The 16,630-nt window shown below is 38.0% G+C and overlaps 1 protein-coding gene across 1 annotated transcript in view; it reads right to left on the bottom strand.

The window, feature by feature from the left end:
• The window catches only part of UROC1 (urocanate hydratase 1), a 57,229-nt gene that overhangs the window by 23,578 nt on the left and 17,021 nt on the right, over positions 1-16,630 (bottom strand). Inside the window, exons 6-15 of the mRNA XM_070738347.1 lie at positions 15,113-15,174; positions 13,696-13,762; positions 13,394-13,537; positions 9,022-9,110; positions 7,672-7,734; positions 6,891-7,070; positions 5,658-5,755; positions 5,213-5,285; positions 4,234-4,355; positions 139-209 (exon numbers count right to left, since the gene is read on the bottom strand). Coding sequence (XP_070594448.1) covers positions 139-209; positions 4,234-4,355; positions 5,213-5,285; positions 5,658-5,755; positions 6,891-7,070; positions 7,672-7,734; positions 9,022-9,110; positions 13,394-13,537; positions 13,696-13,762; positions 15,113-15,174 — 969 coding nt within the window. The remainder of the gene's footprint in view (positions 1-138; positions 210-4,233; positions 4,356-5,212; positions 5,286-5,657; positions 5,756-6,890; positions 7,071-7,671; positions 7,735-9,021; positions 9,111-13,393; positions 13,538-13,695; positions 13,763-15,112; positions 15,175-16,630) is intronic.

Genomic DNA, 16,630 nt, shown 5'->3' with positions numbered 1-16,630 from the left:
ATCTTTTAACATTGTAGATCACCTTAAGTATCTTATGGGCAGAATGGTGAATTAAAAATCATAAGAATAAATAGAATAAAAATATGAAATAATGTCATTGTATTCCAATTAAAAATCATTGTAGATGGAGTTACATACCAAATTATGTTTTCTGGCTTCCTGAATCCAGCGTATATTATCATAATACTGCTGTTTCACTGATGCATTTGCTAGGCAAGAGAATATTACACAAAATGGTTCATAAAAACAGTATCAAAAGACCACTGCCAGTTTACAAACAGATTCTGAAGAATCAACAAAACAGTGCAGAAAATATCTGCCTTTAGGAGGAATCTAGTGATATAGAAACAGAAACATAGAAGACTGACGGCAGAAAAAGACCTCATGGTCCATCTAGTCTGCCCTTATACTATTTCCTGTATTTTATCTTACAATGGACATATGTTTATCCCAGGCATATTTAAATTCAGTTACTGTGGATTTACCAACCACGTCTGCTGGAAGTTTGTTCCAAGGATCTACTACTCTTTCAGTAAAATAATATTTTCTCACGTTGCTTTTGATCTTTCCCCCAACTAACTTCAGATTGTGTCCCCTTTTTCTTGTGTTCACTTTCCTATTAAAAACGCTTCCCTCCTGAACCTTATTTAACCCTTTTACATATTTAAATGTTTCGATCATGTCCCCCCTTTTCCTTCTGTCCTCCAGACTATACAGATTGAGTTCATTAAGTCTTTCCTGATACGTTTTATGCTTAAGACCTTCCACCATTCTTGTAGCTCGTCTTTGGACCCGTTCAATTTTGTCAATATCTTTTTGTAGGTGAGGTCTCCAGAACTGAACACAGTATTCCAAATGTGGTCTCACCAGCGCTCTATATAAGGGGATCACAATCTCCCTCTTCCTGCTTGTTATACCTCTAGCTATGCAGCCAAGCATCCTACTTGCTTTTCCTACCGCCCGACCACATTGCTCACCCATTTTGAGACTGAATATTATACTAATTATCACAGTAAAAAGAAATAAAATATTTAATTGCCTTTAGATTTATAGGCAACCTGCATTGTCTGGAGGCAAGAGAATAATAGCACAACTGTAATCAAGTTTAATATATTATTCAAGAGAAATATAAAATGCACCTATGAATAAGTGCTTGATAATGAAATATTTCAAGCCTGCCTTTCTACAAAATCTGAGCAGAGTACACAATCCAAATCAGACTACAAAAATTAAAATGCCAACATTTTAAAGAGAACCAAAATATTTTATTCTTGCAGCGATTATATAGTATGACAAATTCTGTAAGAAAAATGCATTATATGCAAGTATTTACCTGATATAAATAACACTGATATCTATTGAGGGTTTGGAGAAATAGAACATAAATTATATAACAGGACAACGTTCCAAAACCAGAGCCTCTCCAAATATATGAGATTATATACGTGTAATCCTTGATTTACAACACTAGTGGGTAGTTACCTGTACGATAAAGGATGGCACATCAGTAGTGATTGCTGCGCTGTGCACACAGCTTCCGTTATCTTGTTTGTGTGTGCATGCATCTCAGTGTGTTTTGGGTTCTGCACATGCGCAGGAAACAAAATCTTGCAAGGGAACGCATGCACGCATGAGATTTTGGTGATTTTTCTGCTTCCGTGCATGCGCATAATCAAAAAATTGCTGAAATCTCTCTCATGTTCATGTCCTCTTATGAGATTTTGCTTTCTGTGCATGTGCAGAAGCAAAAACATGCTGGGGCACACACGCATGCACGCAAGCTAACTGAAGCTGCGTGCACAATGCACCGGTAGCAGTAGTAATAGGAATCCATCCCTGCTTACAACCATTTGTTCAGTGTCTGTTCAAAGTTACATCGGCACTGAAAACAGTGATTTACAACAAGTCCTCACACTTAATGACTGTTGCAGCATCTCCATGATCATGTGATCAAAATGTGGGCACTTGGCAACTTGCATTTATTTACAATGGCTGGGATTATGGGATCACCATTTGCAACCTTTCCTGCTGGCTTCCAGTAAACAAAGTCAATGGGAGGTGTGTGTGTGTGTGTGAATCACTTAACAACTGCAACGATTTGCTTAACAACTGTGGTAGAAAAGGTAAAATTGTGGATTATTGCCTTCTTTAGCAATAGAAATCCTGGTCACAATTGTAATTGTTAGTCGAGAACTAATTATAAGTCCCAACCAGTATGCTGGAAATTTTGGAACTTTCGCTCTGCTATAACCAAGGTTGGGGAAATAACAGCCTTTAATTATTTTTTAAAGTCATATTTACAAAACTTTTCAAAACTTTATGAACTGTTCTAGAATCTTGTCAGATATGGATGGCAGACTGACTGCTTGTCATTACCTGGGTCTATTTTTCCCCTATTGAACATACAGACATTTGCTCTGCTAGCATTCTCTGGCATTTCACCAGTACAATGAGATTTCTCAAATATAATTAATGAGTTTGATTAGAGAATTAGCTAGTTCAAAATCCTAGGATGGGTGTTTCCTGATCATGTTTCTATTTAACCCTCCACGATCTCTCAGAAACTTTCAAAATCAGCAATCATGAAAACCATCTGGACTGGCTTGGGAAGGGTGGCTGGGAATGGAGGAAAAGAGTATTAGTGCTCTTTTGATTCAATCTTCAATAAAAACTATGGGTTCCATCAGTAAACCAGGGATGGCAGGTGAATAGGCAGGAAAGAAGCTATTTCTGTTAATATTTTCTTTACTCAGTAATAAACAGTGACCCAATCACTCACAATGAGCATTTAGCAGCTGTCAGGATATACCCCTTACAACCAGCGACTATTCTGGAAATTATCTTTATCCTCACAGCTTAACACATAATCCTTCATAATACACAGTTTCTCTAGCCACAATCTTCTTTTCCTCCTGATGGAATTCCTTCAGCAAAACTCCTATTAGTTCTTCCCATTCACTTGCTGACGTTCTTCCTCTAAGACACTGAATACTTGTACAAAATGAAGCTAAGATGTAATATAATGAAAAGCACTTAACAACACTATTGTCTGATAGATTAATCCATTCATGTTCCATGAAGAGTTCAAGTTGTGTCTTATGACTTCTAAATATCTTGCTGTAGACCTCAATAGACTGGGTCTTCGTGTCTTATTTGGCCTACATTAGTGGTTCTCAACTTTTCTAATGCCATGGCCCCTTAATACAGTTCCTCATGTTGTGGTGACCCCCAACTAGGGATGGGCTGCTGCCTGGATGGGGGGGACGATGCAGTGGGGTAGCAAAAATGGAGCTCCACCCCAGGGTACCCAATTTGCACTGAAAGATGTTGAAAGAAAATGCAGGGCATCCTTTATAAGCCACGCCCACAGTGTGGTAGTAAAAAAGATTTGGTAGCCCTTCACTGCCCCCAACCATATGTCTAGTGCCAATTCTCCCAACAGAGCTTTAATCTGATTGGCAGGAAAGTCAGAGGGACACCCCCATTGTAAACGCCTGATTGGTCAGATTGTAAAAATACGTTCCAAAGCTCCAGAATAGAAGATTTAATTCCTAGCACCATGGGAAATTTGTCTTTTCCCATGATCCTTGTGAAATGGTCGTTCAACCCCCAAAGGTGTCCCGACCCACAGGTTGAGAACCACCGGCCTACATGAACATAACTGGAAATTCTGAAAGTGCTTGTAAATGCTGCACTAAAACAGTGCCCAGATGCTTGTTATAATATGACTGCTATGGGGACAAGACCAACCATAATTTACTGTATTCTATCCAAGTTGAGGAAACATCCCAGAAAAAAACAATGGCAAGCTGCTTGCCAAGACATTTGTAGGGATATACCTATGCAGTCACCAGGCCTTCTGCATAATTCACTAAATTTGAATGAATGAATGAATGAGATCTTATATATCCCTTGCCCAAAATATTAAAATATATGCAGTGCTGAATAAAATATATTCAGGTAATACCCTGAAGAAGTTCAAGTTACATGCAAGGAAGTTCCAGTGGGAATAATAAACCTATACAGTATGTATGTTAACAGTACATACAATGGAGATAATTTAGAGCAAGTGCAATTTCTCTGCACAGTACATAGGACAAAAAAAGCTTTTAATTCCACAACGAAGTATAATTTGATAGTTATAGTCTAAGATTACAAAGTATAATTAACTGCAAGTTATTTTTCTCATGCTTTATTATCCATCCTCGGTACCTAGAAGACAACACGTCTTACCTCCCTGGTGTACGAGTTCCTCAAGTACTGCTGTGGATATAAGATCAGTGGTTGCCAAGTCTTCTGGGTCACCAGAGGTACAAACCCACCGAAATGGGCCAAATCCCATAGAAAAAATATCTCTGGGAAGAAAACACAGTTAAATATTTTAAAAGATAGCTTAAATTCCTGTTTTATTTATATTTATGGTTTGCAATGCTTTTCTTTCATTAACCAGGGATAGAAGAATTTCAGCTATTTTGAAGAGACTAATCCAAACACGAGGCTCTTTGAATCCCTATTTTAGAAATTTAAATAAAGCTTTAGTTGCAGACATAAGCAACATATCTGTGGCCATTTGGCCACTTGGGCTTACTAGTCATTGTTGTGCCAAAGTAATAGAAATTCAGTTGCAATATACTTTTAATATAAGTTATTTCAATTGCCTGTATCATTCTACTTGTATTTAACTTTATTTAGATCATTTATCTCTGGTCTTTGGCTGTAATAAAGATTCATTCAATCATGAATTGAAAGGGCATGCCAGTGCATCATCTAGGTTAGTCCTACATATGGTATGGATATCATGGGAAAGAGGGAAGCAAAAGAGCTAGCTTTAATTATCTAGTGTTGCAGATGTTGGTACCCAGATAAATATATTGGTCATATTTCACCAAGCCAGAGTGAAGAAAAACGTGGGTTTATCACACATACATTTGGATCATTATTACTGTAACTGTCAAATTACTTTTCTCTAGTTTAGATTTCTCTCACAACTTCCCAAAATATTTACGATAAGCAACACTCAGCATTCAGTTTATAGCTTTTAGCTCCTACAAGGCAATTGAGTCAATATGAATGTTACTTAAAGTAGTTTAAGAAAAAGAAAGCTCACATCTGGTAGCTCTTTCGGGTCTTCCCTTTTCCCATCCCTGTCCCCAGACACATTCCTTTCCAGATAGAAAAGGATTGATGTTTTGTATTTTCCTCTTGTACATACCCCATAATGTGCTGAACATAGGAAGGGTATCGGAATTCTCCCTTGCTGCCTCCTCTTTTTGCAACATCAGCACCTTCCAAAGAATTTAAAGGCAAATGTTCAGTGAGAAGGAAATGCAACACCCAACAAAAACAGCAGTTGAATAAAATAGGACTGGATATTGCTGCGCTGAACAGAGCTAGTTGGGGAACAGGACTGTATGTTCATGATGAACAGATGAGTCTGTCATCTGCACCTCTATAACTGGTTTGGGTCTGCAACCCTACAGAACCTTCTATTCTACAGGAATTTATAACAATCCTGCAGAGAAGTACTTCTGCATTCCGTGAATGAATAGTTGTTCTGATCATGAAATTATCATACACAAGAGTAATACAAAATGCCTGCTCCCAATTATGTGATGCATTTTTTGTGCCAGAAAAAAGGGAAGACATTCTCTCCTTACCTGCCCTCTCGGCTTCTAGAAGGAAGGCATTGCCATAATCCCAAAAAAACATTCCTTGATCAGACAGCTTGTTGATGGCAGCTACTTGTCTTCTAAGACTAAAAGAGCAAAACAACCGAAGGAATTACTTTTGGCACCATCTCATATCATTAAAAAAAACAACCTTCAGTTTGAACTATGGGATCCTGTATGAGAGAAAAAAGTTTACTAGATAAATATGGAAGATGAGAAATATGGGTTCAGATTTCACTGCTGGACTATATAATCTTTTGCAATTTTTCTTTTACTAAAAAGAAAAAACTCCAGATTTCAATAGTAATATTGTAATGGCGCAAGGAAGCATACATCAGTCCTCATCTACATTCTTCAACCAAATTCTGAGAATATGCCAGATTTTTCTTTAAATTATGCAGTCCCCTGTAGACAACCAGTGCCCCATTAGTTTTCATAGGTATTTCCTTGTTTAACTAGAGAAATAGAATGACAATTGGAGGGCAAAAATTCAGGGAAGTGGGTTAAATTTCTGGCTTCCTATTGGCTTTTTCATTAAGATTTTTTTTTATTTTGACATTTTGTAGGGAGTGTTGGAAAGCTTCCCTCCCTCCCTCCCTCCCTCCCTCCCTCCCTCCCTTCCACCTATTCTTCTCCCTCCCCTTCCCTCTTCCCTTCCCTTCTCAGCAGGTTGGATGCTGCCAGGTGGGGGAGTGTGATAGGAAATGCACAAGTGGCCAGCAAAGTGTGAACACAGAGGGACTGGACATTTCTCCATTGATGTCTTCACTGCAAATTTTCTACAAGTCAAGATTTCATGAATGAGAAGGTGGCAAGAAGTCTAGAGTTTATAACTAGATTTTGGCAGACTGATCTTCTAACTCCTATTCAAAAACTAATATTTTCTGTTCAAAACCTAGCACTCCAAACTCCTAAAATAAGCAGAAGAGAATGAAAATGAACATTTTTCACTAAGGAGAAATTTCCTGACAGTCAGAACGGTTGATCAGTGGAACAGCTTGCCTCCAGAAATTGTGAATGCCCCAACACTGGAGGTTTTTGAGCAGATGTTGGATAACCATCTGTCTGAAGTAGTGTAGGGTTTCCTGCCTAAGCAGGGGGTTGGATTAGAAGACCTCCAAGGTCCCTTCCAACTCTGTTGTTGTTGTTGTTATTATTATTATTATTATTATTATTATTTTGCCAGGTGGTTACAATAATACATGAAAATGATCACCATACCTTTCTTTTACAAGAGCCTGGAATTTTATGGGATCACTGGACATGAGTTGGTTGGCATCCCTAAAGCTTAGCTGTACTGGGTAATATCCACCATTAAATGGATTGTGAAGAGATGTTTGGTCAGACCCCAAATCTACCAATAGTTCCCCAGTAGTATTGAATTCATCCACCAGTCTCTCCCTACGTAGAAAGAGGAAAACAGAAAATTGAGGGGAAAAATAAGCAGAAATGAAGAGCATCTTAAAAAAACTTAAACAAAATTATTAATCAATACACATTTGGTAAACATGAATTTTAAGAAATAAATGATTCAGTCACAACATAAAACATATACACATCCCACTTATTTCAATCATGATTTTTCACTTAAAAATCTTACAAATACTTTCTCAAGGGAAGCAAATTCAGTATCCTTTTCTCAAACATATGCACACACCCATCAGTCTGCAATGACAATCACAATCTGATATGAAATACTATGACTTAACATATTATCAACTTGGTTTCTAAAAATAAATCGCTTTTGTTGTACAAGGAAAAACAAAACGTGGCATTGAATCATTCGCATTATAAATCAAGGAAATAAATTCAAACTTGCATCAGGGCTTCCAACGGAGTTGTTCTCGTGTATAAACAACACTAACATACAGTAGGAAAATTACCACACACATTTGGGACAGAGGAAAGTTTCTGTTTATAGCTATTGTAACAACAAAGTTAAAATAACAAATATTAAAAACATATTACTGTCAAGAGTATAACTGATCAACTGCTTACTTACCAAAGGTCTACTACGTTTCCATGATATCCCAGACTAAGAGTCATCTTGTTCTTCTTTGCTTCTCTATGTAAACAGAATTTTAGCATTAAAGATGCAAAACAGTTGTTTATGGGGACAGGAAAGTGCCTTCAAATATGTTTTGACTTCTTATTAGCTACCTATACTAGCCTGCTTTGTTGGGAGTGTTTTGTCATTGCCTGCTTCTAAGGATGGAGTGAGTGACTGACCCAAGGTCATCGAGCTGGCTTTGCAGCTAAAGAGACACTAATGATTTCCTAAAGTCCAGTCTGGTACTTTAATGACTACACTCAACTTCTCTCCACAAAACATTTGCCCAGAATAAAAATGTTACAGGGTTTAACCAAATATGACAATTTGTGGAATATAAATGGTACTTATGTGAAAGGAAATATTTATATTATTTTCCTTAAGAAGCTTAACCTATGTGTTATATTCCTAACAAACATAATTTGGTTAAAGTGCCTAATTGACTTTGGCTGCTCTTAAAAATCTAGGTTGATTTGGATCTGATAGGACTTGGATGATGACCTCTGGGCCATGTTATAACTAACTGTAAAGTCTTGTATGGATGAGAGTGGATCAAAGGTCTCTGGAACCTGGAATTGCTTGTTTGTCCAATAGTCATTTACAAAGAATGCAAAATGTATCAGTCTTAGAGGTGTAGGTAAATACCATCTCTGACTGGCCCCATCCCCATCTATTCTCTGCCTCCTGAATCCCAGATGATCGGGAGGAAATGGGGATTTTGCAGTATCCTTCCCCTGGCACACCCACCAAGCCACACCAAGGTAGTAAAAAAATTTAATCCCACTATTAGGTTGCAAGAATTGGGTATGTCTAGTCTAGGGGTAGGCAAAGTTGGCTCTTCTACGACAGGTGGACTTCAACTCACAGAATTCCTGAGCTAGCACGATTGGCTCAGGAATTCTGGGAGTTGAAGTCCACAAGTCCTAGAAGAGCCAACTTTGCCTATCCCTGGTCTAGTCTAACAAAGAGAAGGATTGGGGTGACATGATAGCAGTCTTTCAATTTTTGAGGGTCTAACACAAAGAAGAGAAGGTCTCTCTCTCTCTCTCTAGTATCCAAAGCATCTGAGGCAAAGAGAAGGAATAACAGATGGAAATGTACCAAAGAGATATCCAATCTAAGAAGAAATTTCCTAATAGCGAGAACAATTAATCAGTGGAATAGGTTGCTTTGAGAAGTTGTAAGTGCACCACCACTGGAGATTTTAGACAAGAAATTTGACAACTATTTGTCTAGAATAAAATGGAGTTTCCTGCTCAAGCAAGAGGTTGAACTGGAAGACCTTAAGATCCAAGAACATACCTAAGTTGAGTAATGCAATCATCCAGACTTCTAGTGATTTTCATCAGCCATCCCTGATGATGACGTTTTAAGAGAGCAACTTCATCAACCTGAGAGGTTGTATTACAAGAGGGAAAAAAATCAGGCCCAACTAATCTTTCTGTATTTTATATGCATTGTGAGTAGCAAATAAAAATTAAAGTTAATCATCATCACAGTATGACAAGTTCAGTTTTGAACAAGCTGTTCATATTCTGAGAAACACAAATTATAAGTGAGATTTACTGTTAGAACTAATTTAGAAAAAAGATTCTCTCCCAATCTATAATGAAAAATTGCACGAATAAATTGAAAGCTTGTCTTACTGTATTTAATAGCTCTAAACTTGTTACCCTGAGGCTGATTTACATGAAACCATTTCATCTCCTTGGGGATTCTTGAATGAATAAGATATGACCTATTTGTCAACCTCTTTGCAGCAAAAATTAGGCTCTGCCCAAGAACATTTGCATCTTCTCAATAGCAAATTCCCTCCTTACTCTGATTCAAATAGACAGAAGAATTTTCTCACGAAGCAAGTTTGGAATGGCAGGATTGTATGCAGCTTGTATAAAACCATGGGGGAATTAAAATTCATAGAATATAACATTCTATACATAAACATCTGGAAGAAGACTCTGCTAAACTTTGTGGGCTTAAGATACAGTATGTAGTTTCTGAATCTGGATTTCAAACTTTTGGAGAACTACAACGATATAGAAAATTTACTTTGTTGTCATATAGTAGGTATCTGGAGATTTGCAACCCAGATATGTTTGCCCTGCAATAGATGGCCATATGTTTAAGCCTATTAAAATCACTGTGGCTAATCTAATGCTTCTCCATTATTTTCTGTTACCCCCACCCCCACCTCCCCACCAGGAAGAAGTAAATATTTCACACACACCCCTCTCTCTGATCTGGGCCCCAATGGAATTTTAGTGTTAATATTTATTATTTTACTTATTATAAGCTGCCAACAAACTGGCTGGGGAAGGCTGCTCTACACACTTACCCGGGAGTAAGTGAACTCAGTGGAGCTTGTTTTTGATTAGGCAGACATAGGCTGCCATGGTTAGGGTCCTCTTTTGACATGGAGGCGGGCCAGCTTAATCAATGTTTTGGGGTCACCAGCCTGGTCCATAAGTGCACTGCCTTTGTAGGGCACTCACAGCAAATGGTGTGGAAGGAGGCTTTAGGGTAGTGATGCTGAACCTATCTGCTGGCATGTGAGCCGTTGCCTTAGCTCAGCTCTAACATGCATGTGTGTGTCGGCCAGCTGATTTTTGGCTCTCAGAGACTCTGGGAGGGCATTTTTGGCTTCCAGAGAGCCTCTGGAAGCCATGGGGGATGGCATTTTTACCCTCCCCTGCCTCTAGAGAAGCCTTTAGAGACTGGGGGGGGGGGAGAAGCACGAGCCTAGTGGGCTCACCAGAAGTTGGCTGTTTCTGGCCTCCAGAGGACCTCCGGGGGGAAAGCTGTTTTCGCCCTCCCCAGGCATTGAATCATGGGTATGGGCACTCGCGCATGTGCAATACCGTGAACGCACGTTCTTTTGGCACCCGAGGAAAAAAAGGTTCACCATCATTGCTTTAAGGTGTCATCTGAAGTTTTCACCCAGCTGCAGAGGATGCTCCTCCTTGTCCAGCAGCAGGTTCGCCATACTGTTCATGGCTACAGTCGCACCCGCCGAGAACAATAAGAACCCACAGAGCTGCCCCACCTGCCTGGCCACCTTCTCTTCTGGGCTCAGAGCACCATGCAACTGGGAAAACACTCCCCATCCGGAGGAATCGATTGAGAGGGACCATACATGTTCCCTGGGGTCACATGCACCCCCCTGGCATCACTCTGCAGTCTCCCGGGGGGGGGGGCATTATTTGAGAAGGACTGGGCTAACCTTATCTGTGCATATTAGTTTCTAAGAAAACATTGAGAAATAAATTAGAGAAACATAAAGGTGTAGGTTTTGCCTATCATTTAATTTAATTTTACTTACCCATTCTCAAGCAATAAAAATCTCTGTTCTTAAACATTAAGATTTTATCAATTATTTAAAAACTCTATATAAGATCTCTCTTATTACAATGTATATTATTCATTCATTCATTCATTCATTCATTCATTCATTCATAGAAACATAGAAACATAGAAGTCTGACGGCAGAAAAAGACCTCATGGTCCATCTAGTCTGCCCTTATACTATTTTCTGTATTTTATCTTAGGATGGATATATGTTTATCCCAGGCATGTTTAAATTCAATTACTGTGGATTTATCTACCACGTCTGCTGGAAGTTTGTTCCAAGGATCTACTACTCTTTCAGTAAAATAATATTCATTCATTTGGATTTCTAGGCCGCCCATCTCCATCGGACTCAGGATGGCTTACACAATAAAATCAAATATAAAAGTACAAAATGTAAGAAAACCAAACATAAAATCTGATCGAAAACCCACTTATTCATTAGACAGCCATAAAAATGTACAAATATTACAGGATAGAGAAGGGCAGATTAACACTGTTTTTTTGGGTTTTTTCTGAGAAAAAACTGCCTTTACATCATTTTATTAATAAGATTCCAGCTTTTAAACTTATATATTTTGTTTGCATATTACTGGTATTAAAAATAATTACTGGCCTCCAAAACCCAATATACTGACTTTGAAAACAGTAATAGTATTGTAATGGGGGTGTTGGTTTGAGATCCGAGCTTGGCAATTTTGTTGCAAACATTTCGTCACCATTTGAAGAGACATCATCAGTGTCATCTCAAAGCACACTGATGATGTCTCCTCAAATGCTGCCTCGAAATTTGGTGCAACCCTCAAATGGTGCATCCAAATTGCCATGCTCATATCTCAAACCAACAGCCTAACTGATTATCAATCAGAGCTACTAATATTCAAATAGATTTCATAGCATTATAAGCTAGTTATAAATAAAATGGAGCTGGCATCAGAAAAACAATTTAGGACTGCTGTCATTCTAGACAGAAAAATTAAAGAATGAAAGAATGCATGTGTTTTTTTATAGAATGACAAAAAGACTGCTTCCTCCCTACATCATATTTTAAATACCAGAGAGACAAAGTTCCCCATGGAAGAAGCATGTTTTGACCTATTTTTGTATACTAGCATTGTTTATTGGGCTCTTCTTAGATTTTTAGACAAGGGGTGAAATAACTGCAGTAGTTAGACATTAAGTATACTGAATGTGGATATTGATGCATAAAATCTATGCAAGTTGCTTGAATGGCTAAGATTTTTTAATATGGTATAAGAAGAGCAAAATATATAAATAAAGTTAAACATTTCATTATTGGCTAGCCACAAAATCCTTTTATGGAAGGTATATCTCAGGTATCTGAGATTTTTAAAGTTTTTTCCTTAGTGAAACTCCTATCTGAAGATGTCTTAGATGTGTACATCTTCTTTTAGATTGCATTATCTCATTCAGTGGCATCTTGCAAGTTCGCTCTGCTTTCATTAGGAAAATGCAAATGGCACTGAAACATCCTACAAGCTTTGCTCCTATTGGACTGCACACAGAAAAGGGGCAGGGTTTGCTTTGTGGTATCAGGACGCTGTTTTAATTACTCTGAAACCTTTACCTACTGTAAGTATCCCATGGAGCCCATTGTCTATAGAGATTCTCAATTATCCAGGCACAGTTGTCCCAAGGGTGTTTTTCAAAAGGCAACAGGGCTTACGAGTCTTCGGAGAGGAGCGGCATACAAATTATTATTATTGTTGTTGTTGTTATTATTATTATTATTATTATTATTATTATTATTATTATTTCTTCCCTGGATGTTCTTTTTCCTTAAAAAATATTTCGGTTCTCATCCAAGAAGCTTCTTCAGTTCTAGCTAAATGGATCACTGCAGTATCCCCGTAGTAGTCACATGATCAAAATTCAGATGCTTGGCAACTGACTCAAATTTATGATGGGTTGCAGTGTCCTGGGGTCACGTGGTCACCTTTTGTGACCTTCTTACAAGCAAAGTCAAGGGGAAGCCAGTGACTTTCACTTAACAACCATATTACTAACTGCAGGGATTCATTTAACAACTGTGGCATAAATAGTCATAAAGGGGAACAAAACTCACTCAGCAAATGTTTCAATATTTGCAATACTAAACATTCAGGCTCAATTGTGGTCATAAGTCAAGGACTAATTGTACTCTCAGGATCACCTGAATCAGAGTGCAAACAGATATGGAACCTTCTCAGGTCTGGTGACATCTGATGCCAGTTTTTCAACAGAAAAAGAATGAACAGATATACTGGAAAGTGAAGGGCGGGACAATTTGAATGAAAGCAGAAAGGTACAACTAAATACAGATGTTTACCTCAGCAATAATTCCCACGCATCCGGCAATGACTGCAGCTTTTGCTTGGGCACCACTCATTCCCCCAAGGCCAGATGTCACAAAGACTTTGCCAGACAGATTCCCCACCCCCAAGTATCGACGGCCAGCATTGAGCACTGTTAGCTGTAATGAGAAATATAGGAACTGTAGCACATCTATAGTCTCATATACATGTTTATGTGTGTTAAAGGAACCAAAAATAGCAATCCATTTAAAGCAGAAAGCTAATCATGTGGAAGGGCTTGGCCTTATTACCAAGCATTCAAAAACCCGATTCTTACCACAGTTCCATGGACAATCCCTTGTGGTCCAATGTAGCAATAGCTTCCAGCTGTCATCTGTCCATACCTGTAAAAAAAGATATTATTTTCTCAAACAGGTCTGAAAGATACAATGAGAGCAAATAACAACAATGATAACAACAAATATGTTATCAGCCTAATGATATAGATCAGTGGTGTCAAACTCCCAGTTTAGTGAAGGGGAAAAAAAGTTGTGATATATCACATGATGACAATATGTTGCCATGAGTTTGACAGTCCTTTTGTCCAGTTAATCATCAATACTTTTTCATTAAAGTTGGATTGTGATATTAAATGATATCTGACAAAGCCTTGTGCCCACTGATCTTCAATATTTCTCAAGAAAGAGCCGAGGTGGTGCAGTGGTTAGAGTGCAGTACTGTAGTGACTTCAGTTGACTTCTAGCTGCAGTTCAGCAGTTCAACTCTCTCTGGCTCAAGGTTAACTCAGCCTTCCATCTTTCTGAGGTCGGTAAAAATGAGGACCCAGATTGTCGGGGGCAATATGCTGACTCTATAAACCGCTTAGAGAGGGCCGTAATTTGTAAAGCACTGTGAAATTATATATAAGTCTAAGTGCTATTGTTACTTATATTTATATTAATGGCTTGAGAAAAGAGATAGAGAAAATTAAATAATGCTAAATTGGGTAGAATAATTAAAAGAGAAAAAGAAAATCCCAATATATTTTTACAAGTTAGAGAAGAAAGTTGAAAATAATGAAATTTGAATGACAGAACCAAAGTTATAGGATGGAGAATACTTGGCTTGAAGATGTTAAAAGGTTGATCACAAACCAAGTATGAATCAACACTGCAATATGTTGCTTGAAAAGGAAATGAAATTTTAGGCTGCAATATTAGAAGCAAAAAAATCATAATAATTACTTGAACTGAAATCTGCATGAGTCATAGCATTCTGCAGTACTGTAATCAATTTTAAAATGGATTCACAGAAACTAGATTAGAGCAGTGAGAATTATCAGTGCAATAGAAAATTAATTCATATGAGGAGAGGTTTAAAGAACTGGAAATGTTTGGAAGAGAAAAATGAAGATGGGGAAGTTTGGAGAATTAATAGAATTCTCCAAACACCGGAAAACTCTGTCATCGGAGAAGAAAGTCAAATTTTATAATTTACCCTTCCATGGTGCAAGAAACAGAGCAATGAATTTAAGTATAGGAAAGCAGATGCCAATTGGATATTAATTTAATGATAAGATAAATAAATCCAATCAGTTAGAGAGACTATCAGCTCCCCTTCACTAGAGCTATTCAAGTAGAGCCTGGACAGATTTCTACTGAAAATGCTCTGATTTGCATATCATCCTTGTGTCTTTCCAACTCTATGATTTTATAGAAGAGATTAGAAACAGAACTTTAGGAATGGATACTTACATTGTAATTCCTTTTGCAAACATAGATTCATATTCCTCTCTAGAGGAATAATTAGGGATTACCTAAGTAAAGAAAAAAAGCAAAATTAGTAGAAATGAAGAATTAAGGAAATGGTCTCTGAACCTAAATCCCATTTTTATAGTGTGGTGGGGGGCTCATATGCTCATTCTTATGGGACATATTGGATTAATTCAGGGGTAAAATCCAGCAGGTTTTGACAGGTTCTCGAGAACCAGTAGTGGGAAAGTTGAGTTGTTTGGGGAACCAGCAAATACTACCTCTGGCTGGGCCCAAAGTGAGGTTCAAATGGAGATTTTGCAATATCCTCTCCCTAGGAATGGGGAGGGAATGGAGATTTTGCAGTATCTTTCCCCTGCCATGCCCACCAAGCTAAGCCCACAGAATCGGTAGTAAAAAAAAATCTATCAGATTTCACCACTGGATTAATTTGATTTTATAAAGTCCTTAAAGCAGGAATAGTTTTCAGGCTTACAGAATAACACAGTTGGAAGGGACTTTGGAGGTCTTCTAATCCAACCCCCATCCAATCAGGAAACCCTGAACCATTTTAGATGAATGATTGTCCAATCTCTTCTTAAAAAAAACAAACTCCAGTGTTGTTGGACCACCCACAACTTCAAAGCATGCTCAATCTTAATAAACTTCACAATGACCAGAAGGATTGTTCAGTGGAAACAAATAATCCTTTCTAATGGTTGGATGATCTGGCTCTCCATGGAACAAGAGAGAACTATAGAATGCCAAATGTGAGCTGGAAAATTAAAGTAAAGAAAAGGAAATTAAATGTCTTTATACTTTTTAGTGAGGGGAGAATGTTTTTTCAGCCAATGGTTATACTGACTGGCATGCTGTTGACCACCCTCTAAAGTAAGGGGGAAATCAGGACAAAGAAAGGAAAGATTAGAACAAAAGTAAAGTTATTTTATTGGATGTAGTGGATAGGATTCTCTCAATTAAATATAGTTATCAGGCATGTATCCTATTCCTATATATAATAATCTTGTCACATATAAACCATATGTGTGTATAGATAGCATTTTGTGAGGAGATTCTGCAAAGAGCACAAGCAGCCTTAAAACTACAGATGTTGTAGGCTTGTCACACGATATCTTTGAGGTCACTATAGCTGACTGAAAGCTGAATAGGAACTTTCCATTAAAAAATGATGGGATTCTCCTTTAATAAATCCTGTCTACATCAGCATAGGAATGGGGTTTTTGGTAACTGAATCTACTTATTCTGGATATCCCATCCTTGAAAATCCTGAATGCTCAATCTCCCTCTTGGATGGTGGACCTTCCATCCACCTTGAAAATAAGTAGACATAGTGGTGGCCTAGTAGTTAAGATGCTTGTTGACTGGAAGGTTGCAGTTCGAGAGTCAAGTGCCACAGGACAGGGGGAGCTCCTGTACTTGTGCCAGCCCCTACCAACCTAGCAGTTCAAAAGCATGCAAATGCAAGTGGATAAATAGGTACCACTTTGGTGGGAAGATAAC

This window comes from Erythrolamprus reginae, chromosome 2 (assembly GCF_031021105.1).
Source record: "Erythrolamprus reginae isolate rEryReg1 chromosome 2, rEryReg1.hap1, whole genome shotgun sequence".
In the NCBI taxonomy this organism is placed as follows: Eukaryota; Metazoa; Chordata; class Lepidosauria; order Squamata; family Dipsadidae; genus Erythrolamprus; species Erythrolamprus reginae.
The sequence above is the reverse complement of the archived record's forward strand: the minus strand, read 5'-3'. Positions and strand labels throughout refer to the sequence as shown.